Source organism: Terrapene carolina, unplaced genomic scaffold (assembly GCF_002925995.2).
Source record: "Terrapene carolina triunguis isolate 2854851 unplaced genomic scaffold, T_m_triunguis-2.0 Scaffold120, whole genome shotgun sequence".
Classification (NCBI taxonomy): Eukaryota; Metazoa; Chordata; order Testudines; family Emydidae; genus Terrapene; species Terrapene triunguis.
The window spans coordinates 9,402,103-9,425,902 of NW_020664471.1; the positions used below are offsets into that span (position 1 = coordinate 9,402,103).

Genomic DNA, 23,800 nt, shown 5'->3' on the forward strand with positions numbered 1-23,800 from the left:
CAAACCCCTCATCCCCGGCCACACCCCCAGCCAGAGCCCTCACCCCCTCCTGCACCCCAACCCCTTGCCCCAACCCGGTGAAAGTGAGTGAGGGTGGAGGAGAGCGAGCGACGGAGGAGGGGGGATGGAGTGAGCGGGGTTGGGGCTTCAGGGCAGGGGGCGGGGCAAGGTTGTTCGGGTTTGTGCGATTAGAAATTTGGCAACTAAGGCTGTCAATTAATCGCAATTAACTCGCTATTATCTCAAAAAATATTCACAATTTTAAAAATTAATCATGATTAATCACAGTTTTAATAGCACTGCTAAACAATAGAATACCAATTGAAATGTATTAAATATTTTTGGATGTTTTTTTACATTTTCAAATATATTAATTTCTGTTACAACACAAAATACAAAGTGTACAGTGCTCACTTTATATTATTATTTTTTATTTCAAATATTTGCACTGTAAAAGTGATAAAAGAAATAGTATTTTTCAATTCAGCTCATACAAGTACTGTCATGCAATCTCTTTATCATGAAAGTGCAACTTACAAATGTAGATTTTTTTTGTTACATAGCTGCACTCAAAAACAAAACAATGTAAAACTTTAGAGCCTACAAATCCACTCAGTCCTACTTCTTATTCAGCCAATCACTAAGGGTACGTCTACACTACGAGATTAATTCGAATTTAGATAATTCGAATTTGGGAAACAGATTGTATAAATTCGATTGTGCGCGGCCACACTAAGCACATTAATTCGGTTTTTAACCACATTAATTCGGTGGTGTGCGGCCACACTACCCCATTAATTTTAACCACATTAATTCGGTGGTGTGCGGCCACACTACCCCTAATTCGAATTTACAAAATCGATTTTGGTGCTACTCCGCTCGTCGGGGTGGAGTACAGAAATCGATTTTAAGCGCCCTTTAATTCGAAGTAACTGGCTCCGTTGTGTGGACGGGTTAAGGATTAATTCGGATTAACGCAGCTAAATCCGAATTAAAGTCGTAGTGTAGACCAGGCCTAAGACAAGCAAGTTTGTTTACATTTATGGGAGATAATGCTGCCCTCTTCTTATTTACAATGTCACTTGAAAGTGAGGAAAGGCATTCGCATGGCACTTTTGTAGCTGGCATTGCAAGGTATTTACGTGCCAGATATGCTAAACATTTATATGCCCCTTCCTGCTTCAACCACCATTCCAGAGGACAAGCTTCCACACTGATGACAGTTGTTAAAAAAACCATGCATTAATACAATTTGTGAATGAACTCCTTGGGGGAGAATTGTATGTCTCCTGTTCTGTGTTACCCACATTCTGCCATATATTTCATGTTATAGCAGTCTCAGATGATGACCCAGCACATGTTGTTCATTTCAAGAACAATTTCACCGCAGATTTGACAAAACGCAAAGAAGGTACCAATGGGAGATTTCTAAAGATAGCTACAGCACTCGGTTTAAGAATCTGAAGTGCCTTCCAAAATCTGAGAGGGATGAGGTGCTTTCAGAAGTCTTAAAAGAGCAACTCTCCGATGTGGAAACTATAGAACTCAAACCACCAAAAAAAAAAAAATCAACCTTCTGCTGGTGGCATCTGACTCGGATGATTAAAATGAACATGTGTTGGTCCACACTGCTTTGGATCTTTCTTGAGCAGAACCTGTCATCAGCATGGACGCATTTCCCCTGGAATGGTGGTTGAAGCATGAAAGGACATATGAATCTTTAGAGCATCTGGCACGTAAATATCTTGCGATGCCGGTGTGATGGGTTGGATCACAGAAACCCCCTTGGGGCTGCCAACTGATGTGCCAAGACTATTTCTGCCCCTGCTTTCCCTGCCAGCTTGGGGCTCCAGGACCCTGTCTTGGAGCAGACTGGCATGTCTGGCTCAACAACACCGACCCAGGGTCTGAACCACGTGCCCCAAAGCTTCAGATTTAACTGAAAGCGATTTAAGAAGTCTTCCTGTCTTTAACACTTAGATGCCCAACTCCCAATGGGATCAAAACCCCAAATAAATCCATTTTACCCTGTATAAGCTTTATACAGGGTAAACTCATAGATTGTTCGCCCTCTATAACACTGATAGAGGGATATGCACAACTGTTTGCCCCCCCCCCCGGTATTAATACATACTCATGGTTAATTAATAAGTAAAAAGTGATTTTATTAAATACAGAAAGTAGGATTTAAGTGATTCCAAGTAATAGCAAACAGAACAAAGTGAATTACCAAGTAAAATAAAATAAAACATGCAAGTCTGAGTCTAATTCAGTAAGAAAACTGAGTACAGATAAAAACCTCACTCTTAGAGGAATTCCAGTAAGCTTCCTTTTACAGACTAGTCTCCTTCTAGTCTGGGTCCAGCAATCACTCACACCCCCTGTAGTTACTGTCCTTTGTTCCAGTTTCTTTCAGGTATCCTTGGGGGTGGAGAGGCTATCTCTTGAGCCAGCTGAAGACAAGATGGAGGGGTCTCCCAGGGGTTTAAGTAGACTTTCCCTTGTGGGTGGAGACCCCCTCCTCTCTCCTATGCAAAGTCCAGCTCCAAGATGGAGTTTTGGAGTAGGGTGACCAGATGTCCTGATTTTATAGGGACAGTCCCGATTTTGGGGTCTTTTTCTTATATAGGCTCCTATTACCCCCCCACCCCCTGTCCTGATTTTTCACACGTGCTGTCTTGTCACCCTATTTTGGAGTCATATGGGCAAGTCACATGTCCATGCATGACTGAGTTTCTTACCAGCCAAGCCACATTCCTGGGAAAGCTCCGATGTGGATTGGCATCTTCGAGTTCATTATTGGCTTAAGTGGTTCTTGATGGGGCACTTAATTTGCACATTCCTTTCTCAAGAAGCTGACCAAATGCTTTACTAAGGCTACTTAGAAATCAAGCAAGTATACAGCCAATATTCCTAACTTCAAGTACAAAAATGATACATGCATACAAATAGGAGGAGTGTATTCAGTAGATCATAACCTTTATATAGATATGTTACACAGCATATGTAGCATAAAACATATTCCAGTTATATCATATATACATTCATAAGCATATTCCCATGAAGCCTTATGGGGTACACCGTCACAACCGGCTACAACAGTGCCATGCGAATGCCTGTTCTCACTTTCAGGTGACATTATAAACAAGAAGAGGGCAGTATTATCTCCCATAAATGTAAACAAATTTGTTTTTCTGAGTGATTGACTGAACAAGAAGTAGGACTGGGTGGACTTGTAGGCTCTAAAGCTTTACATTGTTTTATTTTTGAGTGCAGTTTTTTTTGTACATAATTCTACATTTGTAAGTTCAACTTTCATGACAAAGAGATTGCACTACAGTACTTGTATTAGGTGGATTGAAAAATACTATTTCTTTTGTTTTTTACAATGCAAATATTTGTAATCAAAATAAATATAAAGTGAGCACTGTGCACTTTGTATTCTGTGTTTTAATTGAAATAAATATATTTGAAAATGTAGAAAACATCAAAAATATTTAAATAAATGGTATTCTATTATTGTTTAACAGCACGATTAATCACGTGATTGATCACAATTAGTTTTTTAATTGCGCAATTCATTTTTTTAATTGCTTGACAGCCCTATTGGCAACCCTACCTGCCACTAGGTTGCATTGCTGATCTATGGCCACTATTGCAGCCCCAAAAGAATGGTCGATTGGTATGTGTAGTCGTCATTTTCCTAGTGTAGAGCAGTGCTGCCTCCTCTGCATATGCTCCCTGCACAATGAAACAGCAGCAGTTTCATTGCATTAGGACCATCTGTTGCTGGAAGAGGGGCACAGAAACAAGAGTTTGCTAATATGCGGTTACACCTTATGTGTTCAGAAGTGTACGTACATGTTCTGAAGACCCTACTGCAGGCAGAGTAGAAGACAGGAAGTGTCCACTTTCAGCGTTGTAGTCATGGAAATGCTTCAGATATGAGAGATGAAGTGTTTACTAGCGGCATTTGCTTCAGGGTTGTGTTTGATACTATTTTTGCCTTTGTCGTACTTTAAGCCATAGAAGGCAGAATAACTCTTTAATGTTCAATTTTTCCCTTTAAGTTAAAAACACAATAGCTTGTATTAATAGTGGCCCAGCATCCAGTTGTTGTTTTTCAGATGGTTGTGCTTAAGACTTGTGTTGTGTTTAGAAATCACAGGAATATATGGGAAGGCTAACTGAAGATTATTTTGGAATGAGGTGTAGTGTAGGCCTTAAATACACTTAATTGCAATACTACAGATGCAGCTGCATTAGTAGTAGCAGCTACAGGACATGGGAGCGCCAGTGTAGACAGGGTTTGGATGGCAGCCAGAGATCTTACCACTCTGCTGGCAAGATCTGCTCTGAGCAGGGTTAGATAAAGATGCCAGTGCCCTGTTTACACTGTGATGGGAGATGTGAAGGGGCGAGGGGACAATATAACATTGACACAGCCTGGGAGGATGAGATAGCATATTGAAGTTCACAGCATTTTTCTTATGTCAAAGCTCTCTGCTTACCATATAAATGAAGTTATTCTGGTGTCAGATGCTTTTTGGTAGCTTGTGTAATTCACATTTTATTATAAAATCTATAATTTGCCAAGTGAGTCTAGAATATAAATCTAAATGTTAGGGTGTTCTTAAAAATTAATTATGTCAACTTTACATAACTAATATCTGTGCAAGGCAACTACTTTGCCTTTTTTTTTAATGTGCCATGCTCATCAGGAGAAAATGTTAAACAGTTTCCACCTATGCTGTTTACATCGCATACTCAACATCAAATGGCAAGATAAAGTCACCAACACAGAGGTTCTTCAAAGGGCAAATTTACCAAGTGTGACAGCCCTGCTCAAGCAAAGACAACTGCACTGGTTGGACCATCTGAGTAGGTTGGAAGACTGACACATACCCAAGGACATGCTATACAGGGAGCTATCAGAGGGAACAAGAACAACAGGACGTCCCAAGCTTTGCTATAAAGACACGTGCAAGCGAGATATGAAGGAATTTGCCCTGACCAATGGGAAGTCTTGGCAAGTGATCGCAACAAGTGACGCCATCGTCTCCATCAGGGTATCAAAGTCCATGACAGGAGCTGGCTCCTGCAGCTTGAAGAGAAAAGAGCCCGTAGGAAGCAAGCAGCTCCCAACCAAGATACATACATTTGCAATAACTGCCAAAGATCACGCAAATCTTGGATTGAACTATTCAGTCACATGAGGCATTGCAAACCATCTACATCATAGGCTGGAATTCCCACCATCTCTCACAGACGAAAGGATGCCAACATGTCTATATTTTAAGTGTAGACATGCCATTTGTCTTCCCTGCCAAAAAAAGGTTTCTTTACTGTGGGATAACTAATGTGCATTAACTTTCCTTCTGTAAAATCTTAGTGGAGACAAGGCAGTATAGGTTTACTGTGAGGTAAACTAAACTAAATCAACCACAGATGGTAGGTATACTGTTGATCTCACCTCGCTACCTCATCGTAAAAACTACAGGTGCCTTGTCTCCATTATGATTTTACAACATGACTCTCATGTGTGTGTTATCTCACTGAAAAAAACAAAACCTTTTTTCCAGTGCTGGCATAGCCTTAGTTAGTACTAAACCAATGCCACAACATAGTGATAGGGAATAGTGATTCTGAAGGGTGGCATCTAATGAGTGAGATGAATAACCAGGGCCGGCTCCAGGCAGCATCCCAGCAAGCAGGTGCTTGGGGTGGCCAAGGGGAAGGGGCGGCACGTCAGGCTCTTCGGCGGCAATTCGGCGGCGGGTCCTTCGGTCCCTCTCAGAGGGAATGACCTGCCGCCGAAGAAGAGAGCGGCGCGGGGGGGCCGGTCGTGGGCGCGGCTTTTTTTTTTCCCCCCCGCTGTTTGGGGCAGCAAAAACCCTGGAGCCGGCTCTGTGTATAACTAACCATACAGTGATCATGAAGGGTCCAATGGCATTTTCGTGTGCGTGCGCAAGAGTCAGAGCTGTTAAGTTTGGTGCTGTGGCCATATTCCAGTTTGAGTAGTTTTAGTACATTCTTATGAGTATTTAATACATTCCTGTGTCCCTTTAGTTGGATAGGGTATTTCCCTCCACTTTCTGTTGCATAATGTTCCCACTCCAGAAGTGGTTACAGTTTGCTAGAGGGCCTTGTTATATTTCTTAAAATGCAAAATTCTGTAAAGTTGCGTGATGCTAAAGAGAGGTGTCTGTGCATTGGTAATTAATATTTGAATTGCATAATGCAGCATGTCTTAAGTACTTGAGATTCATGCTATTAAAGCTTTTAATGAAAGCAGTTTCCTTTTCACTCTCCATTTGTTCCCAGTGAAATCTGAAATGGTCATTTTTTCACATTATATGTAAAAAACAATTTAGGATCAGAACACAAGGTTCTCAGATTAAAAGCAAAGGATGTTAGCATAGTCATAAAAACTGGGTACATTGGTTCAAAACCCTTCCCTGGTGATAACCTTTTGTTGAAGTCATTGTGATAATGATTGTTTAAGAAGTATGTACCTGATTCTTGCAGCCCTCCCACGTGAAAAGATCAATTGACAGACAGAAAATTCTTAATTCATAAAACTATTCTGTTTAGCCAAAGACAATATATTTCATATTTTGTAGTGCCCAAAAAGAAGATTTTAACAAATATTTTGGTTTATAATAACAAATTGGATGTTTTTTATACATGCAAATACTTTTAAAAAGCATCAGAGTACTCAACAGAAAGCTGAGCTTGTGTTTTTCAGCCTATTTTTCTCAATACTCATACCGAATCTTCTGTATATGTAGAATGAGTGAAGTGTGAAAATAACTGCTTCTTTACAGCTATTACTAACCTTTTAGAAACTACTTTGCATTGGTGAAAGGAGATTTGGATTGGTGTAAAACAATCCTCTGACAGCGCTGCTGTTTTTCCTGTCACACAAAAGAAAGGCGAATGAGAGGGCATTGGTACGTGAGGTTAGCCACAGTACCTTATGGTTTGCACCGATCTGTTTGACTTCTGTAGCTTCCATTACTCTTGAACAATATCATCTGAAAATATTGGTGAGAAGCTATTCAGAAAATACTGAGAACACTGGCTCAATAGGTCTTGGCTACTCTTCTCTTAGAGTTACTGGTTCAAACCTTGGAGTCCACAATAATTCTCACTCAGGCAAAATTGTCACTGAAATCATCCAGGTACTTTCCATTAGGACTTCAAGACATGGGGCACTGACATTAAGGAAGATGTTCCTTGATGGTTCAGTATTCTCTGGTACTTAATTGAAAGAGGCTGAGAATAGAAAGGAAATTGGCTCTGTCTGGTACGCTAAAGGATTGTGTCTTTTGTGCGACGTTAATGAGATTCTTATCTGAAAAAGAAGTAATAAGCTACAGGATTTGGTCCATTTTTAACTTACCAAGAACTCAGTCATATGAAATGCTGAGACCCCTCAATTCCCATCAAAGTCAGTATAACCGCACCCAACCTTTGCATCAAAAAATCTAACCCAATCATTCCATGTTATTTTATCTCTGTTAATACCAAGAACCTGGATCGGATCCTTTTAAATTGCACAAGAATATGATATATACACTGAATGGTGCAGACGTTCCTGCCCCACCTATTTCTGTTGCACTGACGCCATGTGGTCCTGTGGCTGCACGCTGGGAGTGTAGGAAGTAGCTCTAAATTCAGTGCATACATCAATATTCTTCTTGGCATGCTGCTGCCATACCCACATACAGCACTAAAAAGGTTTCATGCTATAGATCCTCAGAAGAGCTGCAAACTTTAGGAATGCACTTTGGTCTGAGAAAACTTGGGAGGAGTCAAATATTGCTGTTGACAGAAATCTGCACTGGGGTGGCTTAAATTATAATAAAGGTTTCACTGAATGTCTACACTTATAGCAGCTGTCTGCATGTGGTGGGCAGTGATGGTAACATGTCAGTCTACTAGGGGCATGAAAAAGCTTACAGCATATTTCTGTACACCAGAATCTCCCTACCCTAGAGGATTGTGGGGTAGTGTCTCTCTTCCTCGTAAGCAGAATCTGCATTTGTTCGTTTTAGTGAGTGTTTCTGGCCACTTATTTCCACTTACTACACACATTGGGCCAGAATTTGCTGACACTGCAAATCTTGACAATCTTGCCATTGACATCATAGGATGAGGCTGATTTTTTTTCTTGTCATGTATGGGCCGATATGTGTTTACTTATGCAGCATGTTTTTATAGTACATTTGTTCCAATCCTAGCTATTTCTGTATCTTTTCATTTCAAAGGGAAACATGGGGCATTCACAGTTCAGATTTGCCTCAAATGGATTTGGGGAGAAGATTGAATGCAAAGAATTTTAACAGTCTTACTATATTCTCATGCCCCAGAACTTCAAATAAGATGGGGTTTTTATTGTAGTTTATAGAGAGAGTTTTATATTTTATTGACTCTCAGTTTATGATCATCAACGTTGTATGTGCTGACAGGTAATCTTTGTCCCTGTCACTTGAAAGTTTGTTACATATTTGCATTTCTTTTGTTTTTCCACACTTGTTTCTGTGACTGGAAGTAGAAAATTCACTGTTCACCTAAATGGCAGTACAGTACAGAAAGTGAAAATAAAACCAACGCAATAGTCATGGGGCAAATAATCCATGTTCAGTGCATGCTCATTAACGTGTACTGAAGTTCATATTACTTACTTACTAACTGAATATAGACAGTGCTTAAAATGGTCGGGAAAAAAGTGTGTTAGGGAGATCTTTCAGAATCCCAGCCAAAATAAATGTTCATGTACTTGGTCAGACAATGCTTAAAAAAATATTTTTTTCCAAGGTCTGTGACCCTTTGTGACCCCCTTCACTATATGACCTGCCTATAGAGATTCAAGACAAAAATTTGCATTTTTAAACATGAAGTGGGATTCCCTTGTGTAAACCAACACACACCATTGGAGACATCTGACTAACAACAGTGTTCCTTGAATGAGACAGTCTTTTAACAATTCTGTTGTGTCTGTGGCCTTTTGAACAGCACTAGTAACTTTAAGTGAAATTAAAAATGGCCTTCTTGCAAATGTCATCTTATCTTACAGTCAGTTTTGTTCATTAGTTTATTAATTTGTAATGTTATATACCTGCTCAGGAAGTCACACCACTTTGAGCTTATCAAAGAGTAAACAGGGTCACTAATGTGGTCAGTGGTTGGCTGTGAGCTCTTAAGAGCATATGTGTTACAAAAAGGGATGATGGTGATTAAGCAAGTGGCACTCTTCCTTTGGAATCAATACCTTTTTCAAGGTAGAAGAGATACTGTGCTTCTGGAGATGGCCAAGGACCTGGCCACCTGTGGTCATTAAAGGTCACAAGGCACTTTTCATAAGAATAAAGGTGTTAATGCTGGGCACTCAGTCAATTCAAAATGGTTGGCTACTTTCTGCACATCCGCAGTTTCATCAGGGCATAGTATCCTTCACTTCCTGTCAGAAACTGTTGTGTAGTTGCTCTGTCTCTGATTCATTGGTACAGTTCACTTGGGTTGGACACACACATTGTCCAGACAACCCAGAAAAAATGCAATTTCTGAAACCAAGTGGACTTTCCTTGTGACATATGCTGTATGGGAAGTCAGTTTGCATGGACTGCTGTGTTCCTCTTGGGCTTCCACACAGAAGCCTGACTCACATTCCATGCCACCTGCCAATTCCTCTGTGACTTTCAGTACCCTACTGGTTTTGCTGCCTTGGTAGTTCCCCTGAGAAAATTCCACTGTTGCCAACTCATGATATTATCAGAATCCTGTGATATTTGGTGTTTTTCTTAAAGCCTTCGCTCCTGGAATCATGTGATTATATGATTTTTAATCCCATCTCAAGATTTTGTTGTAGCCCTACTCATGAAGTTTGAATGCGTAGGGTTGGCTCTACTGGAATCCCATTCCCTTCATATACTTTTTGGTTACATCTACGCTGCAGGTAAGGATGGGATTCCCAGCTTGCATACACAAATTTGTGTGAGCTCTTATCAAGCTAGTACGAGTATAAATAGCAGTGTACCTGCAGTAGCATGGGCATTAGCAGCGGCAGCCGCATGGCTTAGCTGTGCCAATTATGTACCATGGTGGGTAAACCATGCCACTGCTGCCACTGCTTACGCTACTGCAGCTACGCTACTGTTTATCTAGTGCAAGGATGTGTATGCAAGCTGGGAATCAAGCCCCTAGCTCATAGTGTACATGAAGCCTTAGAATCTTTCTGTCTTGCCGAGCTCCCTTCTACCTTTCAGGATCCTTTCGGGTGACAGCAGCAGCCCTTGCTGCCTTCCTTCTGTGCTCTAGTTCTGCAGCTTTAAAATTGTGCATGCGATGGGCCTATGCAGCACCCAGCATGCAAGAATGTTAAAACAGGAAAGCCAGGAAGAAGCAGAAATGCACTCAGACTTGTTTGTTCACAGTGGATGGGGCCCTGCAAAATAGAAGGGGCTTCAAGAAGAAATGGCCTAAGAAGCCAAATCTCAAATGAGGATTTCTGTTTAAAAGAAGCAATGGTTATGCTTTTTTCCTTGGATTACTTAATCTATTCAGTTTTGTTTGTGCCCCACTCATTTTTGTCTGGTTTGAGTAATTGCATTGTTAGAGGGCTGCTAGAGTATGTAATGCAGGTTGCCCTATGCTAGTCCTATTATATCTATATTTATATCTATGTTGAAAAGTAGATAATTGCTTCCATATCTAAAACAGTGAAAAATTCTGAGGCTCTTCTTCAGTCTTTACCTAGACAGAAGTCCTATTAAATTCAATGGAAATTTTGCCCATTTTAGAAACTCAGTGCCAGATTTTAAAAGGCTCCCGAAGATGCAAATAAGCACCGCATGGCATTTTTAAAAGCGCCCAGGTGCCTAACTCCCAGTGAAAACAAGATTTTTTTAAAAAGTCAGTGGGAGTTAGGAGCATTTTGAAAATACCATTTCACGCCTATCTGTATCTTTAGGCCCCTAAATACCTTTAAAAAGTTGGCCCTCAGTTTGCTGGGCAAATGATTTATTATGAATGCCTGTTTGACGACTTTAGCCTCTCTTTTTGTTTGCAAATTCCCAGCGAACAAACCACACTCCTCATGAATATATTCAATGAAAATTAGTTCTTGAAAAAAGTCTTGTTCTACAACTTGTCCACAGGTTATTGGCTGTGAGAATTCAATGCTCAAGGTGTGAACATTGGACAAGGGTTCTGGTGCATATAATCCTTACTACAAATTTGAAAGTCACTTTCTGAAAATACTCACTTGCGATTTTCTGCTTTGGTGAACGTGTCTGACAATGAACTCATGCTAGAATATTTGCAGAGAGCACACAGAAGAGGGATGTGAACACAGTCAAAAGCAAATTCATTTAAAAATTCAAATGATAGTTTCCCCAATATTTTCCCATCTGAGTAAGAATTCACTAAGGACTTTAAAGCCCATTGTTTTTAAACTGTATAGAATGAAATCCTTATGTACCAGTTTAAAAAAATATGTATCAATTTTTTTCACTTTAGCATTTTAAAGGCAGTACATAGGGTGTTATAGTATCTTCAGAAATCCCATTAGCAAGTAGGTGGATTTATGCATGTTATTCACTGCCCATCACTTAGAAAATCCTGTAGTGCACAAATCGTAAAGAGACTCTTCATTTTAAGTAGGGGAGTTTGCTATAACAGATAAATTTATATAAAATCTAAAAATAGCCAAAATAGATTATACTAGTTACTATGACAATTTTACAGATATGAGAAAAGTCAGTTATGTGAAATAAAGAAAAATATTTTTCTAATGCATCAGTAGAGTTGATCAGCTAAATAATACTTTGATGGGTATATTCTTGCATTAGCATTAGCAAGAGTTATAGATATGTATTGAAAGGAGATACATATACCACTTTTGTATGTAAATATATTTAGAATATGATTTGACACAGTACATTGTAAGTCAAGTTGCTACTGTATTTCTGGTATCTTAATCTCAAAAATTTCTATGTCTGATTTTAGGATTGATACTAAACCAGTTTTAAAATGGCAGTTTTGCCTCACTGAATATTGTTTGGTTCAGCTGTAACTATTCTGAAATGTTTCATGAAACATAGCAAAAGAATAGACAGCTGTAAAAGGTCTAAACAAATAAAAATGCCTATTCCTTTCGACGACACTGTGCATACCTGAAATATGACTGCATTAATGTGGAATGCAAGAACACTGCAGAGCTCAGGAGACTGGTAATGAGAGATGGAGCTTTTTACCTCTCAATCACATCTTCAAGTCACTTCTGTGTGGGTAGTGACTGACCATAATCACTGTCCTGTGATTGTTCAATGACCTATGTAAAATGAGTTGGTGTTCTTAGTCCAGCGCCTACTTGGTAGATATCCAAATCACAGCGATTGCCAAGAAAAGACCAAAGACTAAATGGCCCTGGGGTCTTAGAGTGAAATCCTGTCCCTATTGAACTCAATGGGAGCTTTACCCCTGATTTCAATGGGGCCAGGATTTCAGCTGTGGATCATATTAGCAGGGCAGCATGGGGAAACTTGAATTGCCTGTGCTGAGCCTCCAAGATGTTGAGTTTAGGACCTGTCATGAGCTCTACATTTACATTTTAAACACAAATGTAACCAGCTCAGTTAGGGCTGAAGTTTGTCTTGTGGGGAAGACAATTCACTTTAACCCTCTCAAGTGTGATGCCATTAAAACCATAGAAAAATGTAAGAATAGGAAACGGCCATACTGCTTACCATACCATTTCTTTTATAATGACTCTTAACCTCAGCTTCCTGCTTTCTCATCATATCACTACCCCTTCGCTCTCCAGAAACCAGTGGGGCTCTCTGAAGTCACTATAATATTTGCTTCTGTGGCCTCCCTTGGTAGCTTATCCCATATGTTTGTTATTCTTTGTGTGAAATAGCTTTTCTTTATCATTTCAGAAAATTCTGCTTATTTCAGCCCCCCGCCAAAAAGCAGTTTTTATGTTTATTGGTTTTAGTATATTATTTCATTACTCACTCACCTGTTTATACTTTCCTCCCCAGAAAACCAAAAGGGATGTAAATAACTTTGATCAAGACTTTACACGAGAAGAGCCAGTATTAACGCTAGTGGATGAGACAATTATAAAGCAAATCAATCAAGAAGAATTTAAAGGGTTCTCTTATTTTGGAGAAGAGCTACTGCCATAGTCAGCAGTGGGCTGCTAGATGAATGATGCTGCAAGAAGTGGTCCTAAGAAGATCCTCCAGTTACTGAGACTCACTAGATCAAGAACTACTTCTCTTACCATGAGCCCGTATCCCGATTTAAACTATATATTTATTATTTTCCTTTAATCTTCTGACCTGAAGGCACTCTTAATTTCTGTCTCACAAACAATGCAAAACAATTTTGTATCAGAAATTGTAGATGTAACACACTGCCGTGCTTTTGCAACCTTTCTGTTACTCATAAGGTCTCCCAGAAAGGACACAATTTGCATCTTTTCATGAAACAAAAAGAGCCATACTGTTTTAAAACAGAGATTTAGCAGATTTTATTTCTCATCCTACAACAGTACATAATTGCCATACATCTTTAATTAAGAAAGAGAGCCATTTCTTCTGCATTGGTGATTACAATGAAGTTTGTACTCAGATGTGGAGAAGATAGTTATACACAGTTCTGTGGTAATTGAAAAAGTCTACTTTCTTAGATTTGCAATTACTGATCACATATGCTTTAACGTACTGGGGTGCAAGCATAATGTAAAAATATCCACCAAAAACAGGCATCGCTAATTTTTCATGATTAGTAGTTAGGAATATAAGGAATCATGAAGATAATGTAAAAAGTTGCTAAATATAGGAAATCAGATACTCTATAGACAGGTATTAAAGGGCTAAAGTATAAGAATCGATCAGTTCTCCAAAAGCCTATAATAGCTTTAACGAAGCTACATAGGTTTACTACAAATTTGACAGGTAATTGGGTAAACATTACTTTTCTTTCTTAGTAAAAGTTTGTACCCAAAGCAAACATTGACAGGCACGGAGGTGTTTTAAATTACATGTTTCTAAAAAATAATATTCCTTTGTATTCAATTTGAATGATAACAATCCTGCTTAATTATGTGTATTTATTTTTTACAGCAGTGTGTTACTTTTGCACACTTTTACAAAACCATAGTACTACTGTTTTTAATGTTTAAAATCTAATATGAAATCTGTGCTATTAGAAAAACACAAAACAAAGCTTAACATGGATTATGTGAAAGTGTGTTGAAAGACTGAAGATCAAACATTCAAAAACTGACATTATGGAAAGATGTAAATTGATTTTCTTGTGTATTAATTGAAGTGGTAACTCATGTGGACAATATTACTAATGTGAAGTTACCTCCTGTAGATATGCTAACAGTGTTATGTACTTATATTTCCAGAAGTACCCTGTGTTTTTTGTGTACATGTATCGCTGAGGTAATTTTATTATATATTTTACTGGACTGAGTGAGCAGTTAATGGAATCCATTTTAATTGTTGCACATGGATTTCCAGCTGCACAAAAAATATATATACTTGTTACCGGCAAAGTGGCACTTAAGAAGCTTTTTTGCCTTTTGTACAGGTGAGATTTTGTATATAGTGTTTGCTGCAAGGCCTGTGGAATTCATTGAATATAGAGGTATCAACTGCTGCATGTTCAGGCATATTATAAAAACTTTAGTCTATGAAAGAATAATTATAATAATGTCCATGTGCAATACTCTGTATGTGTATTGGTTCAAGTTACTGTCAGAGAGATGAGGTTTTTTTTGTTATAAAAGATGTAGACATATATTAAGCTATACTAAATCTCTTTTATAGTTCTTTTCAACTCTATGATATGATAGAGCTAGGAAAGAGAAAGGAATGTTACAAATTGTAGTGGACAAAGTGCGAGTCATTGGCTTTAAGAGATAAATCTTGGTCTCAAGCAAATGAGTTAGTTTGTGTCAATTATGCGTCTGGCTGCTCATAGCCTTTGTAACTGATGACAACATTCAGTTCCATTTTGTTTTTTTAAAAACTCAGGTGTAATTATTATATATATTCTTATGATGATTTCAAAATATTAAATATTATGCTATATCAATTCATGTGTTGTCTGGCCTACAGGTGTAATAATGGATCGAATCTTTAGATTAATTTAATTTATCTTCAGTAAATTTATGTACTGGGAAAAGACTAGCTTCTGGAGTTGAGTACAAGCACAGAAACATTTTAATGATTACATCATCTCATTTTTTTTCCAAGGAAACTGTTGTAACATTGCCCATACATTTTCATGTGTCACTACTGGCTCTGTGTAGTTTTCACCACCTATAGCTTTTGTCATCCGGGCAAGAACTGATCACAGTGCTAAGAGTTCTTTTACATAGGTGAATAGAATGAAGAAAACTATTGCATAGTGCACTACTGTTTGTAAAATTAGAGGCCTTTATACAAAATTATTAGCGTTTGCTTTTGGGGAGTAAATACATTCCACAAAGCTTTTGTGAGCAAACTGTTTAGATCAATCCTGTTTTTAGTGTGAAAATCATTAACACACATTTCTATTACAAGAGGCCTTGGCACCTGCATTTGTTTTGTAAGGATGCTAAGTGAGGAGTCAAGGAGGTAAAACTTTTGCATGGGCAGATGTTTCTTCAATACAAGTAAATAGATCTTCTGTATGGGGTTTACATTAGGAGGTTTGTCTATTACCTTGAACATTTTTTTAAAGATAATTCTTAAAAATGGACATGCTGTTACATTTCTGTAAAATCTTTCCTGATCTTTTTTTGTAAAATGAGTGCAAAATGCCAAAAAAAAAGAGAAGAATCCACTGTTTCTTGTTTTTCTTCCATATAGATTTTATAAAAAGTGGAAACATTTTTTCCATAGAGTGAAAAATAATGAATTCTCTCCAAAAAGCTAAAAAATTACCTCTTTTTAAATTATGGGCAGAATAGCTCTCGTTAAATATAAAATGTATTCAGTTTTAGAGTTGGGGTTGGTTGGGTTTTTTGGTGAGGCTTTATTTGTACAGGATTTCTTTTTCTTATGGATGTAATTTGAATCTCTTGCCATTCATTAGTGTTATTTCATCGTAAACATTATTACTGTGCCAAATGTACTGTATTCAAAAGGATGTGAATGTGTATTGTTTCAGAACCTAATAAATACAATGATGTTAAATCTTATTTTTTCTAAGTCTTCATGACAAATTCCAATGGAAGAAGAAAACATTCTTTACAAGGCTGAAGAAAGAATACTTTTTCATTATGCTGGGATTTTTTGTTTTGGTTGGTTGGTTTTTATGGGGGGACATTTTGTAACGGGGGATTTGATAAATAAGGGTCCAATCCTAAGAGGTACTGAGCACCTACAATTCCCACAGATCTCACTAACATGCTGGGCAGTAAGGCCCCAGTCCAGCAGAGAACTCAAACATGAGCAGGTGAGGAGTTGTTGGCTTTAATTAGATTACTTACATGTTTAACATTACACATGTTTAAATGATATTCTAGATTGGGGCCTAAGAGCCCGCTTGAAATCTTTTCTAGTTATTTAATTTATTCCTTTAAAATTTCACAGCCTGCAAAGTGTAAAAGTTGAAAAGGCGGCTTGTATTGGTATACATGAACGTTAAATGGTCTTGACTTGCATTAAATATAGTTAAGTGGTTTGTCAGCCTAGAAAATACGCATGAAGGACAAATGGCAAATTCTAAGCTATTTCTCATTTCCACCATGTATGTAAATGTTCAGTCTCAGCATGGCAGCTACAAGCTCATTGTCTTTGGCAGAAAGTTTTCCAAACCGCTTTGAACTACAGTAAATATTAACTAACTTTAAAACAGCAAATTCCTTACGTTTCATTCAAATATCTCTTCATTCACTCCCTTCAGCTTTTCCATATTATCACTCCAGTTTGTCCCTCACACTCAGCCCCCTCAATTCCACTGAGCCTCAGTGACCATGGCTTTCCAAGGACATTAATTAACAAAGGCTGTAGCATAACAACTGTTTAGCTGCCAGAATGTATCAAGCAACTTGATATTCTGGATATACAGTTGGAAGAATATCTTGTCTTTTCAAGAGAGACAAGGTTGGTGAGATAATATATTTTATTGGATCAACGTCTAGGTTGGAGGTCTAGGTTGGATATTAGGAAACACTATTTCACTAGGAGGGTGGTGAAGCACTGGAATGGATTACCTAGGGAGGTGGTGGAATCTCCATCCTTAGAGGTTTTTAAGTCCCGGCTTGACAAAGCCCTGGCTGGGATGATTTAATTGGTGTTGGTCCTGCTTTGAGCAAGGAGTTTGACTAGATGACCTCCTGAGGTCTCTTCTTCTATGATTCTATGAACGTTTGTTGGTGAAAAACAAGCTTTTGAGGTACATAAAGCTTTTCGGGTCACTTTTTGTCTTTTTGAGGCAGTTGTTCAAAACCCAAGCATACAACAAATGTAACTGCCATCTTACAAGGCAATAAACTTCATTATTCCCCTAGTATATTAATCCATGTCATGTTTTCTGTCCACTTTTACCCCTCCCACTAACTTTTCACAGGTCTCTAAAACATAAATATTTAAAAAAGACTTTCTTCTTTGCTGGTGAATTGTAAGGTGCTGAGAGACTGCTGTCTGATGGATAGAAATGCAACTCATTCTGATTCACTGTACACGCTGGGAGAGCTGTACTCAGCACATGTATATTTCAGAAGGATAGAATCTCTGTCAAATAGAAACTTTGAATATATATACCTACTTATGTGGCTCTCATCACCATAGTATCTGAACACCTCATGGTCAGTCATGATTTTATTATCAGAACACCACAGTGTATTATCCTTGTTTTAACAAATGGTAAACTGAGGCACAGGGTAGATTAAGTGACTTACTCAAAGTCGCATTAGAAGTCTGTGAAGTTATTTGGTTTATGTGTGATGGGTGTTTGGAAACCCTTTCTTTAACAAGCTGCCCCGACATGAAAGGGGTATAATAACCCTGTGCACGCAGACTCTGGGGGATGGGACAGCTCGCGTGCAAGTCAGGGTAGTTAATGGTCAACGCACGTGCAGAGAGAGAGGGAGAAAAGAGAGAGCTCCGAGAGGCAACGTCTCTACTACTTACCTCCTGATCGTGAGCTCAGTCCTGATCCGGCTGCTGTTGGTCTGAGTTCCTCCTGTGCTTCCTGATGTCCCTGAATACAGTGGCAGGTCTGGATCCAACCTCTCAGAGTCAAGGCAGAAAACCAGAGGAAACCCTTTCTGAAACTTTTGATCTGTAAAGTACAAACGCCTCCATATATTATACCTTAGGCAGAAAAGGAGTCTGGGCTTCACGCCCTCACAAGCCTCCGAGTTATATCTTTATTTATCTACTTACCCCATATTTAATAAACCACTTTCTAGCTTGTTTAATTTGTTCCTTATTAGTCTTTCACAGTAAAACCAGCAGTTGACAGATCCTGATTGGGGGATAATCTGTGCCTGTGTCTTCTTTAGCAGGGGTCCTTTAATATATTTTTCTAAATTACCCCCATTACACAGGTGCCTTATCTCCAGACCCTTCTGAGTTTGTCACTTTTTTCTCATTAAATGGAAAGTTTTAAATATATAGGTGCGTGCAGCTAATTTTCTATTAATATTTATCTGGGTAGAAATAACAACGAGCACATGCCTTAAAAGCCTAAGCGGCCAAGTTCTGCATACGTTAAATGAGTGCAAACCTACCAACATTCATTTGTCTTATAATGTAATACAAATTAATCTGTTCTATTTTTACTGTGTTTGCTGTGATGGAAACAATATGCTAGTTACCAGTGAAAGGGTGATAAATTATATGTTATTATACAGTTAGTTCAAATTACAGTAAATTGGCCAACCATGCTGCTTCAAGGCAGTTGTCTGTAAGAAGAGGCAGATGGAGAATGGATATGAGCTTTGGAAAATTTTGGAAAATATTTTCACTTTGAAGTTTTTGACAAGAGCTGGTTTTGAAAATTTTGATGACATATTTGCTTTTTTCAGTTTTTCCTTTTTTCCTCTTAGAATCTTTTTTCCCATTTAAAAAAATGAGAACATATTGGATTTCTGTTTTCATCAAAAAGCTCAGAAATTTTGAAAAACAAAAATTCTTCATGAAATGTGGCGGGCATTTCCCAGCAACAGAAGCCCGGGATGACTGTGCTAATGTGGGTGTGAAGGAAAGCAGTCAGGAGGCAGCGTGGAAACATAGGACTTTTGTCTTCCAGAACCTGCAGATCTCGGGTTCCATCAGCAGCCAGGCCCATCTGCACTGACGTGTTATTTTTGATATGCCTAAAAGCAAACCACTGTGTGATACTTGAGTATTTTGCTATTATGTCATTTGAATTTATGCAAAGACACCCCAAGCTTGGAACAAGAATTTGTCTCTGTTAAATTAATTAAATAAAATAAAGCCTGACGTTTCTGGCAATGTGATCCACCCTGGAGGAGCCTACATTTCAGGAGTGGGTTAATGGGCATGAGTTTATGTAAAGTGCTTTGGGATGCTTTTGAAGGAAAGATGCTGCATAAATCCAACTGAGTCACACTCTACTTGGAATGCTACCTAAGCCACACACCATATGTCCATATTCAGAAAATGGCTGCATTTCATGAATGAATAACTCGAGCTGTTACTTTGTGTGTTGACCTCGCGATCAGAGTTGCTCAAAACTAACCAAAATCTCATTTCTGGCAAAAAAAAAAAAACAATGGCAAATCCTGCTTTTAGTGTACACCTTTTAATTCATGTCTCCCTTTTAGGCACAAATAAGTCAGATTGGTTTGTTTTTTCCCCAAACAAAAAACCTCCCTTTGTTTTATTTGTGAATTCCTGACTTCCATTTTTAGCCCAAAGCAGGTATTTTTCTTTGATGTAAAGAGATGGAAGCCCAGTCTTGCATGGCTGGTAGTGAGAACACCTGCCGGCAAGTACAGTAGTGGTGCTGTGGTGCTTGCCTAGAGGCTGCAGAGTTTGTTCCAGACTGTCTGGAAGCATCTGCCATTACCACCAAACAAAACTAACCGTCGAATAAAACAGTTTCTAGGTGTTTGGGAACTTCATGTACTTGCTTAACAGTTAAAGCTCTTTTTTGCTGACTGTGCATAGAATGCAGCCAACATCTACTAAAGAGTGAGTTGGACTTGAAACCATGGAGAGATATGGAGGGAGGGACCCAGGAATTCAGTAACAGCAGATTGTCTGTGCTATTATCGATATAAGAAGATTCCAGGAATGTCACTGTCCACTTTAAAGCCTAAAATGTCTGTTGAGTCAATGTGAAGTGATGGAAACAGTTCAAGCATGGTTGAGCACTCTTTATGAGTCAGCACAATCTGTTACCATCCAAATTTAAGTTCTCAGCCATTTTGGTTTTAAAAATTGCATCTGTGCAACGGACAGCCATGGTAAGGCATGTATCTATGGCACACCAAGAGTCCTACACCATTGTGACATCACAGGTAACTCAATCACCTTACTTTACAGCTCATTTTCATGCAGCAATTTCATTGGTTGTATGAGGGAGCCTGAACAGTTGGAGGATTATTTGGCCCAACTGCCACATCTGTGCACCCAACTGCAACCCGCACCAATCAGCACAACTCTCCCAGCACAACACACCCCACCCAAAAACTCCAAACACAAATATCCTCTCACTGCCGCACACACCCTGCATGTGCCAACTGCACAAATCAACACAAGACATAAATAAACACAACCACCTACACAATAACACAACCAGCATACACATGGGATTTGTGGTCTTACCCTCCGATTTTTAAGTTCTCAGCCACTTTTTTTACATATTGAGAATTTTTTAATTTTTTAAATAAAATTGAAGGAAATTTCAAACAAAATATTATTTTGATCCAAAAAAATCAAAGGTTCATTTAGAATATGTCAGAACAAAATGTTACAACTTTGAGGGGGAGGGGTTGGAGGAGGGGTTTGTGTTTTTCATGGGAAAATGTTTCTGCCAAAAAATTTCACCCAGCACTACATATAACCTCTTCAGTTCCTTTTATGTACTCTTACAGTCTACGCTGATTAAAGAGTGCCAGTCTTGGGAAACGACAGCTAGTATCAAGAAACCTTTGTGCCAGATCTCTGCAGTCTACTGGTGCAAACACACAACAATCTCACCCAGGGCCACTACACCTACAAGCAACATCCACAATCACTCACACATGTTGAACAATACCTGATCAGTAATAATAAATCCTATTATTTTCCATGACTATGGCCTCTGAGAAGACCCTCTACCCTCGCCAGCATCACCAAAACTTGGCTTGATGACAATACTAGCCTCTTGCTGGCTTATTTTGTCAATTTGGGATACTCTATGCTGCACTGACCTAGAGTGCGCAAAGTTGCTGATGTGGTAGCGTATATAGGAGCAGTTCCCTCAGGAAAATAAATCGATTGAGTGCTATCACTTCATGTGTGAGTCCAAGTACAAGGCCAACATCACCATGTTGTTATTCCACAAACCTCCAAATAGTGCAGGTTCCGTAGCAGAGCTAGCAGATGTGGCTTGCAGTCCTTAGTTCTCTTGCCTTGAGGGCATTTCAACACCATCTTCAAAGATGCCTCTGACACATTGATCCAGTCTGTCCTACCCAATCCCTCATGACAACCTTGCACATGACGCCTGGACCCACCAACATGGCTCATCTAATTTTCAGCCTGAAGGTGGACATTAGGCAGACATACAGATTACATTCCTCCCCTGGTCAGACCAGTACTGCCTCCAGGCTGATTCAAAGCTCTTTTCCATTTCCTGCCAAAAGGCTGTCCTGATTGTTATGATTGGTCGCATAATAATAATAATAATTAATAAATGATTATATTTTGTGTGAGTGAAACTACTTATTCCCCCATTTCCCCAGCCCATCCCCCATTGACTTGTGCCCTATTGTGTTTTTGTTGTGTGTTGTCTGACACCTAAACTGTAAGATCTCTGAGGCATCATTGCGAGTACTCATCTGTTCGGAGCCTAGTACAGGGGTGGGCAAACTTTTTGGCTGATGGGCCACATCGGGGTGGGGAAATTGCTTCCAGGGCCATGAATGTAGGTCTGGGGCAGGAGGTTGGGGTGTGGGAGGGAGTGCGGGGTGTGGGAGGGGGTGCAGTGTGGAGGAAGGGGCTCAGGGCAAGGGGTCTGGGCACAGGCGGAGTACGGGATGTATGAGGGGGCTCAGGGAAGGGGATTGGGGTGCAGGAGGGGGTGCACACTGTGGGAGGGGGCTCAGGGCAGTGGTGGAGGAAGGGGTGCAGGAGGGGTGCGGCAGGGGGCTCAGGGCAGAGGGTTGGGGGCGCAGGAGAGGTTTCGGGTGCAGGCTCCGGCCTGGCGCCACTTCCCTGGAGCGGCTCCGGGGTGGCAGCGGTGTGCAAGTCCATTAATGGCTATTAGCCAGAATGGGTAAGGAATGGTGTCCCTAGCCTCTGTTTGTCAGAGGGTGGAGATGGATGGCAGGAGAGAGATCACTTGATCATTACCTGTTAGGTTCATGCCACCTGGCATTAGCCACTGTTGGTAGACAGGATCCTGGGCTGGATGGACCTTTGGTCTGACCCAGTATGGCCGTTCTTATGTTCTTATGTTTCTTGACTGCCTGCCCTGGCCCCGGCCCCGGCCCCGCGCCGCTCCGGGAAGCGTCTGGCACCACGTCCCTGCGCCCCCTGGAGGAGGGGGCACAGAGGGCTCCACGCGCCTGTGGGTACCTCCCCCGAAGTTCCCATTGGCCGCGGTTCCCCATTCCCAGCCAATGAGTGCTTCAGGGGAGGTACGCACAGGCAAGAGCAGTGCACGGAGCCCTCTGCCCCACCCTCTCCCCCAAGGGCTGCAGGGACGTGGTGCCAGACGCTTCCTGGAGCAGCATGGGGCCCACGGCACCATGGGGGTGGCAAATCCGTGGGCCGAATCCAGTCCGCGGGCCGTAGTTTGCCCACCCCTGGCCTAGTACAATGGGGCTCTGATTCTTGAATGGGGTTTCTAGGAGTACTGTAATATTGTGACAGGATGGACCAGGGTCCTGCCACACCAGTCTCAAGAAAGGAGCAGTGGAGCTAAGTCGTCCAAGTTAGCCTACAGAGACTGTGCAGGAAGCAGCCAATCTGGGGGAGGCTGCAAGGGGCTAGCCTATCAGAGGGTTGTAGGCTAGTATATAAGGAGCTGCATTGCAGACCAGTCAGTTCTTCACTGGATCCAAAGAAGAGATGGTGCTCCTGGCACCACAGACAGCTCAGTCCTGGCAGGGGCTGGGAGAGTGAGGAAGACCATACTCAAAGAGTAGTTATCAATGGTTTGCTGTCAAACTGGGAGGACTTAACTAGACAGTGGTCTGTCCTTAGTCCTTAGTCTGATAATAGTCAATATTTTCATTAATGAGTTAGATAATGGAGTGGAGAGTGTGCTTATAAAATTGTGGATAACACCAAGATGGAAAGGGTTGCTGGTTCTTTGGAGGACAGGATTAGAATTCAAACTGGCCTTGACAAATTGGAGAACTGGTCTGAAATCAACAAGATGAAATTCAATAAAGTGGAAATTACTACCAAAAAAATCTAATCTACAAAATGGGAAATAACTGGCTAGGCATCAGTATTGCTGAAAAGGATTGGGAGTGTTATAGTGGATCATATTCAAATTAAATATGAATCAAGCAATGTGAGACAGTTGTGAAAAAGGCTAATATCATTCTAATGTATATTAACAGGTGTGTTGTATGTAAGACATGCACTACTTGGCTGAT

General features: G+C 40.0%; 1 protein-coding gene across 1 annotated transcript in view; it reads left to right on the plus strand.

The window, feature by feature from the left end:
- Nucleotides 1-13,437, plus strand: part of PRKCE (protein kinase C epsilon) — a 431,438-nt gene extending 418,001 nt beyond the window's left edge. Inside the window, exon 15 of the mRNA XM_029911742.1 lies at nt 13,050-13,437. Within this exon, the coding sequence (XP_029767602.1) occupies nt 13,050-13,196 (147 nt within the window). The 3' untranslated portion in view covers nt 13,197-13,437. The remainder of the gene's footprint in view (nt 1-13,049) is intronic.
- Nucleotides 13,438-23,800: the final 10,363 nt, after the last annotated feature.